This window comes from Neofelis nebulosa, chromosome 16 (genome assembly GCF_028018385.1).
Source record: "Neofelis nebulosa isolate mNeoNeb1 chromosome 16, mNeoNeb1.pri, whole genome shotgun sequence".
NCBI classification, from domain to species: Eukaryota; Metazoa; Chordata; class Mammalia; order Carnivora; family Felidae; genus Neofelis; species Neofelis nebulosa.
This window is the reverse complement of record NC_080797.1, coordinates 33426998-33447298: the sequence shown is the minus strand read 5'-3', so window position 1 is coordinate 33447298 and position 20301 is coordinate 33426998. Positions and strand designations below refer to the sequence as shown.

Here is a 20301-nt window from a genome sequence, read left to right as displayed (position 1 = left end):
GGTAATGTAATTACTTACAAAGCCCTGTGCATATGTGTGCAGAGTTATCCCTACCACGGCAGACGCTGGAAGACCTGGCTGCATCCTGTCTCCACCTGCCCGTATCTCCTGGGCTGGGCTCCGCCCTCCAGCCACATCTGAGAGGCGGGGGCACTCAGGCTCTTCCTCCCTGTCCTCCCTGTCTCCCAGATTGACTGTTTCACTCCCCTCGGCCCTTGCCAACCCAAGATGCTCTCTCCAGAGAAGTAGGGGATGCTGACCATGAAGTTCCGTCCCGGATGGCCTCAGCTGAGGGCTACTGCCCCATTGGGAGGCTGTCAGCCAGGGCAGGCGTTGGCCCAACACCTTCTCTGCACCAGGATCACGACTCTGGGCAAACGGTGTTTACTAAACCAGCGAAGGACCTATTTATAGCCTCAGCTGCTCTTCTTGCTGGGTCACGAGTGAGGGGCAGGGTGGCTGCTCAGAGCGAGGGAGGCAGTCGGCCGAGGGAACCGGGCTGTGCCCAGCTGCCACTGCCCAGACCCCTGGGCCCCTCCGCATGGCAGAGGAGACCTTCCCCTTCACGTCCTCCACGCTGCGCGCACTCCGCCTGCAGCGGGAGTGGCTGGAGTGGGAGGACCGGCGGCGGGCTGCGGCCCAGCAGTGCCGAAGCCAAAGGTGCCCCCCCAGCACCCGGGCCCGACTCGCCAGGCCACGCCGCTGCTGCCGAGACCCGGCCGTGCATAATGCTCTGTTCTCCGGTGACCTGCCACAGGTCCAAGCCCTGTTCCAAGATGAAGACGCTGCCAACATGATTGTGGAGACTGTGAGCAACCAGCTGGCCTGGTCAGCTGAACAGGGTAGGGAGCACCCAGTGGGGCAGAAGATGAGGGAGGGGGTGGGGGTGGGGGTGGGGGTGGGGAAGAGGACAGCCTTGGCCCCGCCGCCTCCCTCCCGACCACAGCCTTGACCATTCCTTCCTACAGCCCATTCTAGCTCCCTCCTAAGCAGAGATGAAGCGTAGTTAGTGGTTTGTATGTCTTTTCAGAGTTAAAGTTATATTAACATATCAATTACATGGGAACAGTTATTCTAATACAATTTTTTCTCTGAATACATATATATATATATATATATATATATATATATACACACACACACATATTTAAGGTTTTTTTTTAAGTTTTTTTATTTTGAGAGAGAGAGAGAGAGAGTCATGTAAACACGATCGCAAGCAGGGGAGGGGCAAAGAGAGAGGGAAGGAGAGAATCCCAAGCAGGTGACGCAGGGTTCAGTCTCACAAACGTGGGATCATGACCTGAGCCGAAAACAGGAGTTGGACGCTTAACCGACTGAGCCACCCAGGCACGCCTAAGATTTTATTTTTAAGGGTTTCTGCTCAGGTCATGATCTCATGGTTTGTGAGTTTGAGCCCCGTGTCTGGCTTTGTGCTGACAGTGCTGAGCCTGCTTGGGATTCTCCATCTCCCCCTCTCTCTGCCCCCCCATCCCTGTGCATGCACGCACATGCACCCACTCACTCTCTCTCTCTCTCTCTCTCTCTCTCTCTCAAATGAATAAACACTTTAAGATTTTTTAAATAAAATAAGTAAGATTTTATTTTTAAGTGATCTGTACACCCTATGTGGGGCTCAAACTCACAACCCCAAGATCAAGAGTCACGCACTTCACTAACTGAGCCAGCCAGGCGCCTCCACATAATATTTTAAATAGATGCATAAATTATATTGTATGAGTGTGCCATGATTTATATAACCAGCCCCCAAATAGACTGGGTAGATAGGGTTCCTTTTTTAGAAAATTATTTTAATGGGGCGCCTGGGTGGTGCAGTCGGTTGAGCGTCCGACTTCGGCCAGGTCACGATCTCGCGGTCCATGAGTTCGAGCCCCGCGTCAGGCTCTAGGCTGATGGCTCGGAGCCTGGAGCCTGCTTCCGATTCTGTGTCTCCCTCTCTCTCTGCCCCCTCCCCCGTTCATGCTCTGTCTCTCTCTGTCCCAAAAATAAATTAAAAATGTTGAAAAAAAATTAAAAAAAAAAAAAAGAAAATTATTTTAAATAGCAATATGATGAACATCTTTGTGTACTTGCCAGAGAATTTCCTTAGGTGCTATTCTGACCCGTGGGTTTGTCCGTGTAAATCAAATACCTCAATTGAGATCGCCCTGCTCTTAAGACCGACAGAGATTGCCTCAAATCCCACACATGGATCTGGGGGCTCAAAATCCTTGGAGAGCTTATGTTCTCACAGTCACTGCCAGCGTCAGACTCCTGCTTGGCCTTAACTGTTAGAGATGTGACCCGACCCAGGGTATCCTGGTCTCATCCTGCAGCATATCTATCCCCAAATGGAAGTTGGCCTTAATTTCAATCCTAATAAAAAACAAAGCATGCTTTACCCCAAATTTGGCAAACCCAGGAATCTCCTTCACCGTAATGCAAACAGCTTACAGTTGGATATTAGGCATCTGCGTCCTAAGCCCTTGGGGGTGCCTGGTTGGCTCAGTCGGTTGAGCATGTCTGACTCTTGATTTCAGCTCAGGTCATGATCTCACCTAGGATCAAGCCTCGAGTCAGGTTCCACACTGAGCGTAGAGCCTGCTTGGGATTCTCTCTGTCTCTGTCTCTCCCTCTTTCTCTCTGCCCCCTTCCCCCACTCTCGAGTGTGTGCTCTCTCTCTCTCTTAAATAAAAATTTAAAAATTTAAGTAAAATAAAATAAAAGGCTGTCCCAATTTATATTGAGTGAGCCCCTCTCCGTAGGTACAGCCCTGCACAGCGTTCATGCTCAGCCAAGGGTGCAGAGGGAAGGCTAGGGTCAATTGCATGCCACAACCTGCCCTTCAGACATCACATACCCCGCCCCCAACACTGCCTCCTCTCCCCAGGGTTCTGGGTGCTGACGCCTAAGACGAAGCAGACGGCACCCCTCACCATCGCTGCTGCCCGAGGCTACACTGACTGTGCTCGCCACCTGATCCGGCAGGGAGCTGAGCTGGACGCCCGGGTCGGAGGCCGGGCAGCCTTGCATGAGGCCTGTGCCCGGGCCCAGTCTGACTGTGTGCAGCTGTTGCTGACCTTCGGTGCCAAGGCCAACGTGTTGTCCGAGGAGGGCACGACCCCCTTGCACCTCTGCACAGTCCCTGAGTCCTTGCAGTAGGTGCCCAGGGGAGGTGTGTGTGTGTGTGTGTGTGTGTGTGTGTGTCCAGCTCACCTAGCCGGAAGAAGGGGAAACACCTCACATACACATGTCCTCACAACAACCTGGGAGACAGGTGTCATCCTATGGGTGAGAAAACTGAGGCTCAAAAAGTTTTAGTAACTTGTCCATCATGTGAGCTAAGCCCAGGGGGCAGAAGCCTTGTTGCTTTTTTGGAAAACCTATCCCAACCACAGTCTCTTAGCCTCTATGCATCCTCTGTAGCCAAATTCCTACCTGTTTTAAGGCAGGCATCAAGAAAGATGTAGCCCAGTGTTTCCCAACCTTAGTACAAGCCCTGGCCACACACACACCTCCTCCTCCCAAATTTTAAGATCGACAAGTTTTTCCAGGGGTCGAGGGTTGTGCCAAATGGGTGAAGGGGAGGGGGAGATACAGGTCTCCAGTTACGGAATGGATAAGGCAGGGGAATAAAAGGCACAGCATAAGGAACATTGTTATAGCGATGTAACAGGACAGACGGTAGCTACACTTGTGAACGTAGAATAATGTATAAACTTGTCAAATCACTAAGTTGTACACTTGAAATTAATGTAACATTGTGTGTCAACTATACTAAAAAAAAAAAAAAAAAAAAAAAAAAAAAAACTTAAAAAAAAAGATTAACAGGGTTTTGGCCCCCCCTACATGACAGTATTCGTACTTTTCCAAATCAGGTCCCCAGCCAGGGCTGGCAGTGGTAGGGAGTCAAGGGCTTCTGGGAGACACTCCACAGCCCACATGCTGGGGACCTCTCCCCAGCTGGATCTAGATCAGCGATGGACCCAAGTGATTCTAAGTTTCCATTCCTTTCTTGAATTCTTACCAGCACACGGTGCACTTTCCAACCGACTTTATCCTTTTAAGTGAAACTTACCGAAACCCTCCTGAGTGAGCTCTCCAGTGTTATTTATTTATTTTTCATTAAAATATTTTTTTAATCTTTATTCATTTTTTTTTTTTGAGAGACAGAGCGCGAGCGGGGGAGAGGCAGAGAGAGAGGGAGACCCAGAATCCAAAGCAGGCTCCAGGCTCCGAGCTGTCAGCACAGAGCCCAACGTGGGGCTCCAACGCCCCAACCACGAGATCATGACCTGAGCCGAAGTCAGATGCTTTACCAACACTGAGCCACTCAGGCACCCCTCTTCAGTGTTACTTAAGTGTAGTATTTAGAGACAAAAATTAGGCCATGATTAGAACTGACCGAGGAAATAAAGTTTACGGATGACTGGGCTGCTACTCCATTCTTGGCCACGGAGCATGGAGCCTCCTGCATCTGTGAACTGAGGGGGGTGGTGCTGGAATACTGGCCATTTGGGGGAGGGACACTGACACCTGGTCATCAGGGTTTTGCTGGGGATGCCGGATCTGCTCCTGGGCTTCCGGTGGCTCCCATTCTGGCTTTTTAATTATAAATTACTGTTAGTTTAATTGCATCATTAATGGAGTTTGTTTCGTGTTTGTTTTACCCCGTGGTGGTTAATGATGTATGTTTGCCTCAACAGTGTTCTGGCCTATAATTTTTCCAGGGACTGGAAGACCGTGAAACATGTGCTCCCTAAAATCTGGGTTTTGTTGTTTTCTCTAGGGGAAAGGGGAGCGGGTGGGTCTTCAGGTGCCTTCCTCTGCTTGAGTGGATATCACTGGTCCAGAAGGGTGGTCTTCCAGGTTGGAGGCATGAAGAAAATATTAGGACTTCTATTTCTTTTTCTTTCCGTCTCATACTCTAATTTTCTATGCGTAACATTCATCACGGACACAGTAGTGGGTTTTCAAAACATTTTGTGCTATCAAAATGTTAGGAGACCACTGGCAAGGGGATCAGAACCAGGCCCTGGGGGGTGGGGGGGGCGGCGGGTGGGGTCCCAATCCGCCTGGGGAGTCAGGTTTCAGAAACAAAAATTAGCCCATGATTAGAATTTACTGAGGAAATAGATTCTGGGAGGAACTGTCTGAAGCAGTGAGTACTAATTCTGACGCTGCCTCTAACTTGCTGTGGGTCCTTGGCCGTGCTGAGCCCTTTCTTGGCTGAGGTTTTATCTGAAACCTGGAGATGTTCCTGGTGACATCGATAGGCCTTGAAGCTCTGCCGTCTGTCCTGGGGCTTCTGTGAGTCTGATGGTGCACACCACACTCGCTTCCAGCCTCTAGGCGAGCGGGATGGGAAGCAAGGGGGAAGGGGATGACCGCAGGCCAGGCCTTGGTCCCTCAGCATTGGCCTCTGGGCCTTGCGCCTTGCCCCCAGGTGCGCCAAGCTGCTGCTGGAAGCGGGCGCGACTGTGAACTTGGCGGCGCAGGACAGCGCGATGACACCCCTGCACGTGGCGGCGGCTCGCGGCCTGGAGGAGCACGTGGCCCTCTACCTGGAGCACGGCGCCAACGTGCACCTGCGCACCAGCCAGGGCGAGACGGCCCTGAACGCGGCGTGCGCGGGGGCCGAGGGCCCAGGCAGCTGCCGACGTCACCAGGCGGCAGCGCGCCGGCTCCTGGCGGCCGGGGCAGATGCCCGCGCTGCCGGACGCAAGCGCCACACGCCGCTGCACAACGCCTGTGCCAATGGCTGCGGGGGCCTGGCCGAGCTGCTGCTGCGCCACGGGGCCTGCGCTGGAGTGCCCAACGGGGCGGGACACACGCCCATGGACTGCGCGCTGCAGGCCGTCCAGGACGCCCCCAACTGGGAGCCCGAGGTCCTCTTCTCAGCGCTGCTTGACTACGGGGCCGAGCCTGTGCGCCCTGAGGTGTGCAGGGAGGGCCTCTGCAAGGAGGCCCGAGTTGGGTGGGGAGCTCACAGCTGGAATTCCCCCCCCCCCCCGGGAAGAGGGGGACCGAGAGACTGAGAGCCCGGCTCTGTGGTCGTTTGTCCCCACCTTGGAAAGGACCACTGAGGGCTATAGGGAAGCGTGTCTAAGGAGAAGAGAGCTCCCAAGGAGACTGGTTGGGGCCAAACGGTTGCAGCCCACTTGAAGGTGGGGTAAACCGAGGCATGGGAAAGAGTGGGGAGAGACTCAGACTTTAGCCTCCCAAATTTGGGTGTGAATGGGGCTTCGGCTTCGGCTGGGCTTGGGTCTGCCCTTGGCTGGGAGAGCCATGGTGACCCCAAGACCCTCTTTTGATTCCTAGATGCTGAAACACTGTGCCAACTTCCCTCGGGCCCTGGAAGTCCTGCTTAATGCCTACCCTTATGTCCCATCCTGTGATACCTGGGTGGAGGCAGTGCTCCCAGAGCTGTGGCAGGTAAGCATGTCCACCCCAGGGGCACAGCTCCTTCCTGGGCTCTGGGGGAGATGGAGAGGAAGGATGAGCCCCAGGCCTTATCTGTCCGGGATGGGCTTCCCAGGGCCCCCCTCCCCCTGGCACCTCAGAACAACCTCTAATCCCACATACCTCTCCTGCCTCTGTCACTTGTGCCAGCACGGGCATTTATCATCGGGCTGTGTTGGCATCTTTGGAGTTGGGCGTGGGTGCAGTCATGGCTGAGACCCTGCCCTACAGCGCGGTCCCATCTCCCATGACCCCTGCCGAGCCTCTGGGCTCTGAATCTGAGTCTTTCAAGATGCACCAAACACCTGGGGCGGGGGGTGCATGTTGCAAATGCCCGCGGGGCCCCCAGCTCTAGGTCATCCTGAGAGGTCAGAGTCAAGGGTACTGGGCCATCTGATCCCGTTCCACTCCTGGCCTAGGAGCACGAAGCCTTCTACACCTCGGCCCTGTGCATGGTGAACCAGCCCAGGCGGTTGCAGCACCTGGCCCGGCTGGCTGTGCGGGCCCAGTTGGGTGGCCGCTGCCGCCAGGCCGTCGCCAGCCTCCCACTGCCCCCGGTCCTCAGGGACTACCTGATGCTGCGTGCTGAGGGGCGTATCCAGTGAGCCCCACGCCAGCTCATCCCTCCGGCGGCTTCCCGAGCTGCTTGCTGACCTCCAACCCCACCCGGGCTTCCGCTGTCCGATGGGAAGGTCTGCACACTCCGCCTTCACCCACCTCCATCTCCTTTGCTTACGTGGATACCCCCCCCCATCCACCCGGCCCCCGGGCGAGGAGGGGGGGATCCTTGTTGTTCCCCCCATCCCCTGCCACCCGTGTACTTGTCTGGCCTCATCAAGAGTCACAGACTGCCTGTACCTGCACTGCCTCTGCCCAAACTGCCTTTGTTGCTTGAAGGGAAGACCTCGCTGCCTGGTCTTGAGACCCATGCCCGGCAAGGATGCCGGAACTCCCTTTGGGAATCACAACTCTGATCATGCCCTTCGACGGCTCCTCACTACCTGCAGGCTAAAATCCAAATTCAGTAAGATTGATACATCTTCCACCGCTGCCTCCGCCAAGCTCTCTGGTCCTCTGACCCTCCCCCCCTTCTCCCTCTGAGGTTCCTGTGACCCAGCCTTAGCAAACTTAGCAGCTGGTTGCTGGATAAGAGCCACCCTGCTTCGCTTCCAGGCACCTGTATGCGCTGTTCCCTCTGCCTGGTGTACCCTTCCCGCATTTTATTGGCCTGGTCGAAGCTGAGGACAAAGTAGCACTATCAGCCCAATAGCACGATCTCCTCAGAGCCCTCTTTGGATTGCACTTTTAAAAATAAGAGCCTGTGTCTGCATCGGCTTGGCTGAGCCCGGGACTGCATTCCTGGAACAGGCATTTCAGCAAATGGTTGTTGAGGAAGGAATAAATGCATGATGCCTGGGAACCGTTTACGGTCGTGCCCCCCTGTGCCCCCACCGGTGATGCATGGTGTCTTAAACAATGGTCACTACACTTGTGGTCTCTAAGGGCCTGTGACAGGAGGACAAGCCAGCAGCTGTCCCCCTTCTCACTTCCTCCTCCGGCCCCAGAGTCTAAAGTACCATCATTCATCTTTAAGAGGAACCTTTTGAGCCAAAGCAGTTTTTATGAATGCAAATAAATGACTTGTGCCCAGAATCAAAGCGTGGATGTGTGAGGTTGAAATGTGGCTGAGATACGGGGCACCTGGGTGGCTCAGTCGGTTGAGCGTCCGACTTCGGCTCAGGTCATGGTCTCACGGCTCAAGGGTTCGAGGGTTCGAGTCTTTGAGCCCCACATCGGGCTCTGTGCTGACAGCACGGAGCCTGGAGCCTGCTGCAGATTCTGTCTCCTTCTCTCTTTGCCCCTTCCCCGCTCACTCTCTGTCTCTCAAAAGTAAACATTAAAAAATTAAAAAAAGAAATGTGGCTGAGGTCCCCCTCACTCCATTTCTTTCACCCCACCTTTGTGCTCTTCCGTGGTTCCCAAGTTTTCTGCACGGAGCACCTGTTACTCTTGTGATAGGAAAAAGGGTATAAGAACAACAGAAGGCCCCTGCCAGACCCTGAGCCTGTCGTACCCACCGCAGGAGAGTCCTTTTGCTGAGGGACCTGGGCTGTCCCCTGCCATTACTACCTGGAGTCACACGGTAGAGATGGGTCAGGAGTCCTGGGGGCCGCCTCCTGCCGCTGTTGCCCGGCCCACACTCCTCCGTCGAGAGTTGCATCTGAGGATCTTCCCTTCCCCCAACACGAGGACGGTTTTGTACCTTGGCATGTAGAGAGGCAACCTCTCCTTTCTGGAAGAAAGTTTTGCTTTAATTTCGCAGACCCAAAGAGAAGAGAGGGAAATCCTCTCTAGTCCTGGGCCCAAGCCGGGAGCCTCGATCTCAGGGGAGGATGCTGAGGGGTCCACCCCTTAACAGTAGGCAGACCCCAGTGAGCTCTGCCTCTTCTGTTCTACTTATAGCCGTGACAAAATACCCACTTAATAAAACCCCCAAAGAGATATGAGGTTATGTATGTTATTTGGGGGTAGGAGAAGATCTTCCAGGGTGAAAGCACACAAGATTAATAGATTGGATACAGAAAAAAAAAATTTATTTGGTTATAAAACCAGCAGATCATAAGCACAAGTAAACGACAAAATAATGGGGGGGGGGGGCCCGGGTGGCTCAATCGGCTGAGCGTCTGACTCTTGATTTCGGCTCAGGTCCTGATCTCGCAGTTCATGTGTTCGAGCCCCCACTGGTAGCATGGAGCCTGCTTGGGAGTCTCTCTCTTCCTCTCTCTCTGCCCCTCCCCCCTCAATATAAATAAACTTTTTAAAAAAAGACAAAATATTGGGGGGAAAATCTGCAACTAAAAGATTTCACTTCCTTCATCTGTGAGGATAGGAACAGTATCTGGGTTTTTTGTTTGTTTTTAATGTTTATTTATTTTTGAGAGAGAGACAGAGCGGGGGAAGGGCAGAGAGAGAGAGACAGACAGTATCCAAAGCTCTGAGCTGTCAGCACAGAGCCCGACGTGGGGCCCGAACCCACAAACTTCGAGATCATGACCTGAGCCAAAGTTGGACGATTAACTGACTGAGCCCCCGGGCGCCCCAGGAACAGTATCTGGTTTATTCACCACTGGTGACTGGGTGCCTGTGCAGGGCTTTGCGGAGAGTGGACCCTCCGATATCTGTCGAATCCATGAATGGCAATGGTCAACCTCGCCAGTGATCAGGAAAATGCAAACTGAAACAATAATAAGATATTATTCGCCCACCAGGTTGAGGGAATTAATTGGTAAAGACTGATAACACACAGTGCCCAGGAAGATGGAACTTTTTGCTCATCCTGTTGGTGGGAAGGGAAATTGCCTTTTTGGTGGGCGATTTAGCAGCACCCTTAAACACTGCTCCTCAGTTACACAAAAGGCTGGCACACATGGGAACGTTCGCCCCAGCACTGCCTGCAAGGAGGACACAACGAAGCGGGAAATAGTGAACAAATCCATACTCTGGCGTATGACGCGGCCCTTTCTTTTTTTGAAGAGAAAAAAATAGGTTGGAATGCGATACGTCCAGCAAACAAACAAAACCAGACCCCACGATCGCAGATGAAGAGAGAAAGGCCCAGAGGCAGGTGCCCAAAAATTCTCCTCTGGGAGGGGAGAAGGACTGTGACAGTGGGGCATTTCACGGTCTGTATTTAAGGGGCGCCTGGGTGGCTCAGTCGGTTAAGCGTCCCACTTCCGCTCAGGTCATGATCTCGTGGTTTGTGGGTTCGGGCCCCACATCGGGCTCTGTGCTGACAGCTCAGAGCCTGGAGCCTGCTTTGGATTCTGTGTCTCCCTCTCTCTGACCCTTCCTCACTCATGCTCTGTCTCTCTCTGTCTCAAAAATAAACATTAAACAACAACAACAACAACAACACACATTTCTTATCTTATGGTTCCTATGGGTTAGAAGTCCAGACATGGACTTCTATTCATTCTCTCTATTCTATTCTCTTCTATTCTCTCTCTCTCTCAAAAATAAACATTAAAAAGGAAAGAAAAACTATATGGTCCATATTTTAAATTTAAAAAAAAAATTGAATCCCACCATGTGTTTGTTGTTGTTGTTGTTGAAGTAGGCTCCATGCCTAGTGTGGGGCTTGAACTCACAACCCTGAGATCAAGAGTCTCATGCTGTATGACTGAACCACCCACATATGCCACTATGTGGGTTTTTTAAGTTTTTTTTTTTTTTCATATTTGAATTTTTTACAAACAAGTACCCATGGATTCTTGTGAAATTAAAAGTTTTTTAAGGGAAGAAAACACAAAAGGCCTAAACAATTAATTTACAAAGTGATTGAAGAAATACGAAAAATGGAAAACTCTCTAGTAAGCCAATGAAGGAAATCAAAGGAACAGACACGCCTCTCTCTATCAGATTGGCAAACATGGATGAATGACACAGAGTGCTTGGGGAAGGAGCAGTTTTAGTAAAACAGACTTACTGTACACATTCCAATCCAGGTGCCCCGGAAAGCCCCTTTCAAAACACTCTTAACTGTTTCTTGTCCTTTTCTCTATACATTCATAAAATGCATCCTTTGCTAGACTCAACCTCCCCAGTTTCTTTTTTCTCTTTAAAAAAATGTTTAGAGGCACCTAGGTGGCTCGGTGGGTTAAGCGTCTGACTTCAGCTCAGGTCATGATCTCGTTGTTTGAGAGTTCGAGCCCCGCATCGGGCTCTACTGTCAGCGCAGAGCCTGCTTCAGATCTTCTGTTCCCTTCTCTCTCTGCCCCTCCCCTACTTGGTCTCTCCCCTCCCCTCTCAAAAATAAATAAACATAAAAAATGTCTACTTCTGGGGGCGCCATCCATGTTGGGCTCTCAGGGCTCTGCACAAGGAGCACAGAGCCTACTCGAGATTCTCTCTCTTTCCTTCTTTCTCTGCCCCTCCCCTGCTTGCTCTCTCTCTCTCTCTCTCAAATATAAATAATCTTTAAAAATTTTTTTGTATTCTTGAAGTATGGTTGACATACAATGTTACATTAGTTTTGCATATACAACATAGTGATTCTACAATTCTGTACATTATGCCCAACCTCCACTTTTATCAACCCTTCATCCCAGCAGCTGAGCATTCCAAGTCTACCTCACCCCTAGCCAATCCTTCTTCCTTTTCTGTTCCATCCATTTTCTTCCCTGCCACGGCCGTCTTAGGACTTCACCTTTGGCCAGCAGAGAAGAGAACTCTCTCAAATTCCCCATCTCTTCCCTCCAGCTTCTCCAAATCCAACCATCATTCATTAAATATATCTTGACCAAGTAACTCCTGTAGGCAGGCACCGGAATCGATTGGGGGGATAGTGGAGTAAAAATCAATCAATCAATCAATCAATCAATCAATAAATAAATAAATAAGACACGAAAATAAATAAATAAATAAGACACGAAAACCGCAGCTCCTCCCTTTAAGGAATTTGGTAAAACCAAAAAATTAAAAACGACAATACAGTATGATAAGCATGCTGGCAGCAGTCGGTCCATGCAGCTTACGAAACCCGAGAGTGTTTGTGCCTAGTCCCCAGATGGATTAGTCAGATAGCTGGGGCAGTCAAAAAGCCAGATTTCCAGCCTCCTCTGCAGGGCAGCCCTGGCCACTGGCTCCGCCCTCCTGGGCTTCAGAGGTCACTGCTCAGTCAAGTATTCCCTTCTCAGATAGCCTTGATTTTCACTTCCCCCTTTCCCTCTGCTCTCTCCTCCTTGTAGGATCTTGTATCAGGATTCTCAGAACCTCCCCCCATTAATCCCCGTTCTCTCTAGCCTCCACCCTGTTTTGGGGGAAGGAAACAGTAGTGGGTGCCACTCACGCTGCTATAGGAATGGAAATAGGTACAACCTGCTAGAGGGCATGTATCAAAAACCTTGATAATGTGAACACCCTTCGATCCAGCAATTCCATTTTTAGGAATTTATCCTAGGGAAAAAATCATGGATGTGTACAAAAATCTGTCATCAAAGACACACAAAAATTTTTATTGAGACTCGGTTAAGCGTCCAACTTTGGCCCAGGTCATGATCTCACGGCTTGTGGATTCAAGCCCTGCGTTGGTCTCTGTGCTGACAGCTCGGAGCCTGGAGCCTACTTCGGATTCTCTGTCTCTGTCTCTCTCTGCCCTCCCCCGCTCATGCTCTCTCTCTCTCTCTCAAAAACAAATAAACATTAAAAAAGATTACGGTGCAACATGGAAGATAATACTGTTGAACAGCTATTTAAAGCTATGCTATGATGCTATAAAAATATTCAGTGACATAGGAGACGCTTCATGGTATACAATTAATGAAAAAAGGAAGGGACCAAATACTGACAATAAGATCACACTGACAGAGAGATAGAGAGAGAGAGAGAGAAAGAGAGAGACAGCTCGAGCACAGGCACTGGATGACTTTAGCTATAGCACAAATGGCCTCATTATTTATTCTCTGTGAGCCTCAGTTCCCAAACCTATAAAATGTGTATAATAAGAGCTATTTGATTGGGCTCCATAATATAATGTATATGAAGTACTTAGCACAGTACCTGGCACATAATAAACTCTCAAAAGCGCTAATAGTGGGTCAGCTCATTGGCTTATTCGTTCCCTCAAGTATTTATTGAGAGCCCTTGAATTTGCTACTCTCTCTGTTTGGAACTTTGCTTGATAAATCTCTATTCACTCTTCAAAACTCCGTGTAGCTATATTATGATGCCCTGCCCCCTCCAGCATTCTTCAAAATAAAAACACTAAATTTTAACCCCCCAAAATACACATATGCAGGCATTAAAACAATACCTTACCTTTCAGGGGCACCTGGGTGGCTCAGCCGGTTAAGTGACCGACTTCTGCTCAGGTCATGATCTCACGGTTCATGCGTTCGAGCCCTGTGACAGGCTCTGGGATGACCGCTCAGAAACTGGAGACTGCTTATGATCCTGTGTCTCCCTCTCTCTCTTTTTGCCCCTCCCCCACTTGTGCTCTCCCTGTCTTTCAAAAATAAATAAACATAAAAAAAAAAAAAAAAAACCCTTGCTGGGGCCCTGGGTGGCTCCGTTGGTTAAGCGTCCAACTTCGGCTTAGGTCACGATCTAGCGGTTTGTGGGTTCGAGCCCTGCGTCGGGCTCTGTGCTGACAGCTCGGAGCCTGGAGCCTGCTTCGGATTCTGTGTCTCCTTCTCTCTCTGCCCCTCCCCAACTTGTGCTCTGTCTCTCTATGTCTCTCAAAAAATAAATAAATGTAAAAAAAAATTTTTTTTTTTAAATACCTTGCATTTCACAAACGTACTGTTGATTAAAAGAGGCCAGAGAAAAGAATTGAAAGGAGGGACTCAAATAGATAACTCGTACATCAATGTGCGTAGCAGCACTATTCACAATAGCCACAAGGTGGAAACAACACAAATGTCCATTAACAGATTAACGGATGAAGAAAATGTGCTATAAAAAAAAAAAAAAGGGGGCGCCTGGGTGGCGCAGTCGGTTAAGCGTCCGACTTCAGCCAGGTCACGATCTCACGGTCCGTGAGTTCGAGCCCCGCGTCAGGCTCTGGGCTGATGGCTCGCACCTGGAGCCTGTTTCCGATTCTGTGTCTCCCTCTCTCTCTGCCCCTCCCCCGTTCATGCTCTGTCTCTCTCTGTCCCAAAAATAAATAAAAAACGTTGAAAAAAAAATTAAAAAAAAAAAAAGAAAATGTGCTATATACATACGATGAAATATTATTCAGCCTGAAAAAGGAATGACATTTTGGTAGAGTCTACAACATGGATGAGCCCTGAAAACATGGTTAAGTGAAATAAGCTGGATACAAAAAAGACAAATATTGTACGATTCCACTTATATGAGATACCTGGAATAGGAAAATTCACAGGAAGTATAATAGAGGTGGGAAGGAGGCACGGGTATAGGAAATGGATAGTGGTGATGTGTGCATGACATTATGAATGTCCTTAATGCCACTGACTTAGCCACTTAAAATGGTTACAGTGGGGGCGACTGGCTGGCTCAGGTGGTAAAGCATGTGACTCTTGATCTTGATCGCAGTCATGAGTTTGAGCCTCAGGTTGGGTGTAGAGATTACTTACATAAATAAAACAGGGGCACCTAGGTGGCTCAGTCAGTTGAGCATCCGACTCTTGGTTGCAGCTCAGGTCATGATCCCAGGGTTGTGGGATTGAGCCCCGCATCAGGCTCCATGCTGAGTGTGGAGCCTGCTTAAGGTTCTCTCTCCTTCTGCCCCTCTCCCTCACTTGCGCATGCTCTCTCTCTAAAACATAAATCAACCAGTAAGTAAATAAATCAATTATATGGTCAAAACGGTAAATTTATGTGTATTTCACAATAAGACTTGGGGGAAAAAAGCTAGATGGTTTGATTCCATTTACACAAAGTACAAAACCAGAGAAAACTAATTTATGGTGACAGAAGTCAGTGGCTGGAAAAGGACATGAAGAGGGGTTATGGGGTCACTTGCTATGTTTTGATCTGAGTGTGGGTTCCACTGGTATTCAATTGGTGAAAACCACCAGCTCTTCACTTATAAGTTTACCCCTGTCTGCCTTTTTTATACTTCATTCAATAGTTCACCAGAAAACGACAAAAATCCTAACATGTCTTTTGGAAAAAAAAATTTTTTTTAAATAATCTCTATGTCCAATGTGGGGCTCAAACTCACACCCCCAACTGAGCCAGCCAGGCACCCCCAAAAGAATTTTATTTTTGAGAGAGAGAGAGAGAGAGAGAGAGAGAGAGGCAGAGTGTGAGCGAGGGAGGGGCAGAGTGAGAGGGAGACAGAATTCGAAGCAGGCTCCAGGCTCTGAGTCGTCAGCGCAGAGCCGGATGAGGGGTTCGAACTCACGGACTGCGAGATCATGACCTGAGCCGAAGTTCGACGCCCAACGGACTGAGCCACCCAGGCGCCCCATGAAAGAATTTTAATTGCAAAAATCCGGATAAGTTCTTGGGAGATGAACCTTTTTCCCCCTGTCTTTTTCTATGCTCCTTTTCTTGCGCCTTAAGCCTGCGCTGAATCTGTGCCTTCTTTGAAATGCTTTCTCGCCTTATTCACCAAGGTCCCACGCTACCTGGGGCCACATTCTTGGAGCAGCCGGCCGGTGACTAAATTGCCTCCTGTCTGTCTCTGGACTAGCCTGAGTTGAACTTTTGGAGGTCAGTCCTCACTGATCCCGCTAACCAGGAACTCAGTGCACAGGACAGAGCAGTATTAAATCCAATCAGCCCGGGAGGCTGGGAACTAGACCGGAAGAACAGGCTGCGACAAGGGAAGCGCCGCTCACGTTCTGCCCAGCTGTGCCAGCCCGCCTCAGTTTTCCAGACGCGAAGCCACGCCCTCCTCCAAGCACCTCCCCCAATCCCATCTGGCCCCGCCCCCCACCCATGGGCTCCTTAGGCCCCTCCCAGTGAGTGTGGCCCCGCCCCGGGAGGGCGACGATCCCGCCAACAGTGACTCCGCCCCTCCTTCCGCTGAGAAACCTGTCCCTTTTATTTAAAGAATACATTTACGTCAGCCCGCCTTACGTAGATTTACGTCATCAGTGCAAAGCGCGGAGGCGGGACTTCCTTCTCTGGTTCAAACAGCTTCCGGGAGAAGCCGGAAGAAACCGGAAGAAACCGGACCCTGGACAGAATCGGGGATAGCCAGCCCCTCCCCCGGCCCCTACGGAAAGGTGAGTCCATGGGCCTTCCTGGCGAAGTCAAAACACTTGGTCTGGCCCTTTCTGGTGAGGATCTCCTTCCCTATCCAGGCACCGTACTGGTCCAATCCCCCTTTAATTTCCCATGACTCCCCGCGTACTCAAGCCCCGCCCCCAGGCCCTCAGCCCCGCCCCGAAGTTTGAGGGGTGTGGATGGTTTGTGACCCCCTCTTCCGACTCTACCCCTGACGGGCTGGGAGAACTGAGCTTGCTGGCCAGGGACCGGGCAGCCTTTCGGCTCAGGTGGGCCCACGGACTTCTCTCCGGCGCCGCGGGAATAGGACCGCCCAACGCGGAGCCTGCGCCTCAGAAAACGCAGGGTCGGGACCCCTCCTCACCGCGCCGTCAGTGTCGCTCACAGGCTGAGGAGAGAGCACAGGCCTCTGAGGCCGGAGACCTGGGGTCCTGCCTGGCCCCTGGCCCCGAAAGTTCCCTGTGTCTGTGCCAGTCGTTTTCGCTTCTCTTCGCCGCAGTTTCCTTTTCTGTAAATCAGGGTTGGTGACATTAACCTTCTTACCATCAGGGGCTAGTCTGGGGAGCGAGAAGTAACTGCTACCATTTATTTATTGAACCGTTGCCATGTGCCAGACCCTGTGCTAGGTATCTTGCTTCGATGATTTCCCGTCACCGTCAAAACAACCTTATGAGGTAGGTGCTATTTTTAACCCCATTTTACTGATGAGAAAGCTGAGGCTGTGAGAAAGTTGTCCGAGGTTACAGAGCTAGTAAGAGGCAAGAGCAGGATTGTAATTAGTGTTCTGTTTTTGTTTTCACTCCAGGGCCCATGTTCTAAATAAGGATGTGGAAGCTATTCAGATGTTGACATGTCACGCACATATTCTTTGAGCAGTTTCTATGGCATCATGTTAGGCACTAGGGTCCAGAGAAAAATACTTGTCATCCAGAAGTCTAGTAGGGAGAGATGGACAAGTAGATGAGTGTAATGAAATGTTATAGGTATCGTGAGAATAGTTTATTAATGATAATCATCCGATCGGATTGGCCCGGGGCAGCTGTGAAAACAGCACACTCTCCAAGGGAAAGAGTAGGTCCTCTAAGGAGCAAAAGAAAGGCTTTCCTGCCTTTCTAAGGAACTACCAAGGGAGAAACTACACGGTACGAGAAGAGAGATACAGGTATGGATTGTGAGAGCTATTTTGGAATCTCTTCCAAGTCATTTCCACGTAGGTAGTGGTTTTGCAGTCGTGAGCCTACGATGACCCAGAAGGGTGGTGTTTCTGGTGTCCGTCCTCCTTCGCTCCCTAGGGCTCGCCGGAAGTGTTTCAGAGGTGGGAGACACAGTGCCTGCTGCATAATGTCTGCTGATGGGCCCTACACAGTTGTCCCTTTGGGGTGGTCTGTGACTCTGCTTCTGGTGAAAAAATGTTTTTTTGGTTCTTGACACCTGCACCTGAATAGGTGACCACGAACGAGGTAGGGTTCAAATGAGACAATCTGGCAAGAGTGGCCGCACTGTGTTTCCAGAAGGCCCTAGAATGAAATATTTCAGGCTCTTTGGTCTCTCTGAAGCCTCCTTGGAGGCTTCTCGGGGCCGGGGGGGGGGGGGGGCATAGTTGCTGGACCAAGTGATAGAAATCCTAGAGAAACTCAGGGCTCAAAGAGGCAAATGTTTTTGCCCGCCTACCAAAAAAGCAACGACGGGTTGCAGCAGCAGCAGCAACAAAGTCATGAGGTTTTCCCCATGATCCATGCTCTCGGGAGGTTGAAATGTGAGAGAGGGAAGGTGTGGATCCCGAAAGCTAGTGTTTCACATTGGAGACAAAAGGGAAGTCCTTAGCTTTACGTTGGGGGTCCGGAGGTAGGAAGGTTTGTTCCCCCTTCTATGGGGAGCCGAACTCCCATTTTCTTTCAGGGCTGGCTCAGTTAAACGTAAACAAACTAGGGACCTGGCTGCAACCCCACATACCCTGCTTATGCTATCCCCCTTTGTTCCTGCAGTGTCGACCCAGTCAGCAGCCAGGCCATGGAGCTCTCTGATGTCACCCTCATCGAGGGTGTGGGTAATGAGGTGACTGTGGTGGCAGGTGTGGTGGTGCTGATTCTAGCCTTGGTCCTAGCTTGGCTCTCTACCTACGTAGCAGACAGCGGTAGCAACCAGCTCCTGGGCACCATTGTGTCAGCTGGCGACACATCCGTCCTCCACCTGGGACACGTGGACCATCTAGTAGCGGGCCAAGGTGCCCCAGAGCCCACCGAACTTCCCCATCCATCAGAGGGTAATGACGAGAAGGCCGAAGAGGCTGGCGAAGGTGGGGGAGACCCCACAGGGGAGCCTGGAGCCGGGGGTGGCGTTGAGCCGAGCCTTGAGCATCTGCTTGACATCCAAGGCCTGACCAAAAGACAAGCGGGCCCAGAAAGCAGCAGTCCAGAGGCCCCCCTGAGACCTGAGGGTGGCAGCTGCCTCCCCCCCAGCCCTGGCCTCATCAACGTGCGGCTCAAATTCCTCAATGACACCGAGGAGCTGGCTGTGGCCAGGCCGGAGGATACTGTGGGTGCCCTGAAGAGGTGAGTGGCCTGGAGAGCGGGAGGCTTCTCGTAGCCCGTGCCCTCAGCCCTTGGTCACCTGGGAGGAGGCTGGTGTCCACATGGGAGCAGCAGGGATGGGTCAGGTCCGTCCAGCCCCCACTAGGATTGTGGAGGATACTTCTTAGAAGCTCACCCTTTGGTTTTTCCCCTCGTTGCCCTGCTCTGTCAGTCCGGGCCTGTTTGCCTTCTCATTCCTCGCCTTCTGTGTTTCCTTCTGCCTCTTTCATCCTTACAGTAAATACTTCCCTGGACAAGAGAGCCAGATGAAACTGATCTACCAGGGCCGTCTGCTGCAGGACCCAGCCCGCACACTGCGTTCTCTGAACATTACCGACAACTGTGTGATTCACTGCCACCGCTCCCCCCTGGGGTCAGCTGTTCCAGGCCCCTCAGCATCCTTGGCCCCCTCTTCGGCCACTGAACCCCCCAGCCTTGGTGTCAGTGTGGGCAGCCTCATGGTGCCCGTGTTTGTGGTGCTGTTGGGTGTGGTCTGGTACTTCCGTATCAATTACCGCCAGTTCTTCACAGCACCTGCCACCGTCTCCCTGGTGGGGGTCACCGTCTTTTTCAGCTTCCTAGTATTTGGGATGTATGGACGATAAGGATATAGGGCGAAAATGAAAGGCGTGGTCTTCCTTCTTTATGGCCTGCCCCCTTTCCTGGCCAGAGCTGGGCCCAAGGGCTTGGGAGGGAGGGGTGGAAAGGTTGTGGTGGGTCCTCCTCCTTAGGACATAGGAGGCAGGTACGGGGCCTCCCCTTCACGTCCACGAGGGTACAGACGTCCCCTCTGTGCAAGCACAACTCAGGTAGAAAACGAGGACGTCCTCTTCTTTCACTTTTAGGGTCCAGAAATTCAGAGCTGAGCTGGCGGTCTAGCTCAGTGGGCAGCCGGGGCTCGGAGGATTCCCTCCCAGCTGTGGCCCTAGCTCTTTCCATTGTCTTGCATGTCTGCTCCTCAGTACCCAGGGCTGCCTGCCAGGGCAGCTCAGCATGGCCCCAGCATACTTCTGTAGGGAGCCTGGAGTATTTTTCTGTTTCTTAAGGGAATATCCATCTTTTGAGACTAAAGTCACACAGCAGGAATGAAGGTTGTGTCCGCTTCCCCTGTAGGCACCTAGCCGCCTCTACCTTCTCCCTCCACCCCTGTAGCTGGAATAGGGTGTTCTCTGTGTTCTGGATAGTTTCCAGTGTTCTCCCCTTTTTCAAAGCACTTTGCTTGTATTTTTTTTTTTTTTTTTAATAGTCCTTTATAGAGCTCAGTCAGGAAGGGGAGTGCGGCACAAAGCCAAGCCCCCAGCATTGGGAGAGGCCAAGCCACAGCTGCTGCTACCCTAGGCCTAAGGCTGTAAGCAAGAGACAGCTCTGGCCCTCGGCCAGTGTCCTACCCTGCCCAGCTCCAAGGACGAGCTCTGGGTATGGAGCCCTGGGCCCCAGGCCCTTGCCTCTGGGGCTCATGGATGGAGGGTCAGTGTCTGTGACTAAATAAAGTTCCGTTTTGTGGCTGTGGAGCCTCCTTCTGTGACCTTAAGAGAATGGCTTTGCTCTGTCCCCATCAACATGGTAATGAGGG

General features: G+C 51.3%; 2 protein-coding genes across 5 annotated transcripts; both read left to right on the top strand.

The window, feature by feature from the left end:
* Window positions 1–46: 46 nt before the first annotated feature.
* Window positions 47–8961, top strand: ASB16 (ankyrin repeat and SOCS box containing 16). Its single transcript, XM_058703213.1, has 5 exons — window positions 47–842; window positions 2888–3155; window positions 5444–5936; window positions 6319–6432; window positions 6879–8961. Exons 1-5 carry the CDS (start codon window positions 542–544, stop codon window positions 7062–7064), a joined length of 1362 nt encoding a protein of 453 aa, XP_058559196.1. The 5' UTR covers window positions 47–541; the 3' UTR covers window positions 7065–8961.
* A 7061-nt stretch (window positions 8962–16022) lies between these two features.
* Window positions 16023–20253, top strand: TMUB2 (transmembrane and ubiquitin like domain containing 2). Of its 4 annotated transcripts, none has more exons than XM_058705169.1 (4): window positions 16023–16157; window positions 16708–16832; window positions 18144–18710; window positions 18967–20253. In XM_058705169.1, exons 2-4 carry the CDS (start codon window positions 16798–16800, stop codon window positions 19331–19333), a joined length of 969 nt encoding a protein of 322 aa, XP_058561152.1. In that variant the 5' UTR covers window positions 16023–16157; window positions 16708–16797; the 3' UTR covers window positions 19334–20253. The 4 variants fall into 4 exon arrangements, with proteins under 4 accessions (XP_058561152.1, XP_058561154.1, XP_058561153.1 ...); XM_058705171.1 differs by lacking the exon at window positions 16023–16157 and adding an exon at window positions 16964–17320 and having other exon boundaries at window positions 16237–16832; XM_058705170.1 differs by lacking the exon at window positions 16023–16157 and having other exon boundaries at window positions 16238–16832.
* Window positions 20254–20301: the final 48 nt, after the last annotated feature.

Excerpts from the sequence above, each read along its gene's own strand:
- TMUB2 (XM_058705169.1), top strand. The coding sequence starts at position 16,798 with ATGATTTCCCGTCACCGTCAAAACAACCTTATGAG. Across the intron at positions 16,833-18,143 it reads CGTCAAAACAACCTTATGAG|TGTCGACCCAGTCAGCAGCC; the intron begins GTAGGTGCTATT and ends TTGTTCCTGCAG. Across the intron at positions 18,711-18,966 it reads ACTGTGGGTGCCCTGAAGAG|TAAATACTTCCCTGGACAAG; the intron begins GTGAGTGGCCTG and ends TCATCCTTACAG.
- ASB16 (XM_058703213.1), top strand. The coding sequence starts at position 542 with ATGGCAGAGGAGACCTTCCCCTTCACGTCCTCCACGCTGCGCGCACTC. Across the intron at positions 3,156-5,443 it reads ACAGTCCCTGAGTCCTTGCA|GTGCGCCAAGCTGCTGCTGG; the intron begins GTAGGTGCCCAG and ends CCTTGCCCCCAG. Across the intron at positions 6,433-6,878 it reads TGCTCCCAGAGCTGTGGCAG|GAGCACGAAGCCTTCTACAC; the intron begins GTAAGCATGTCC and ends CTCCTGGCCTAG.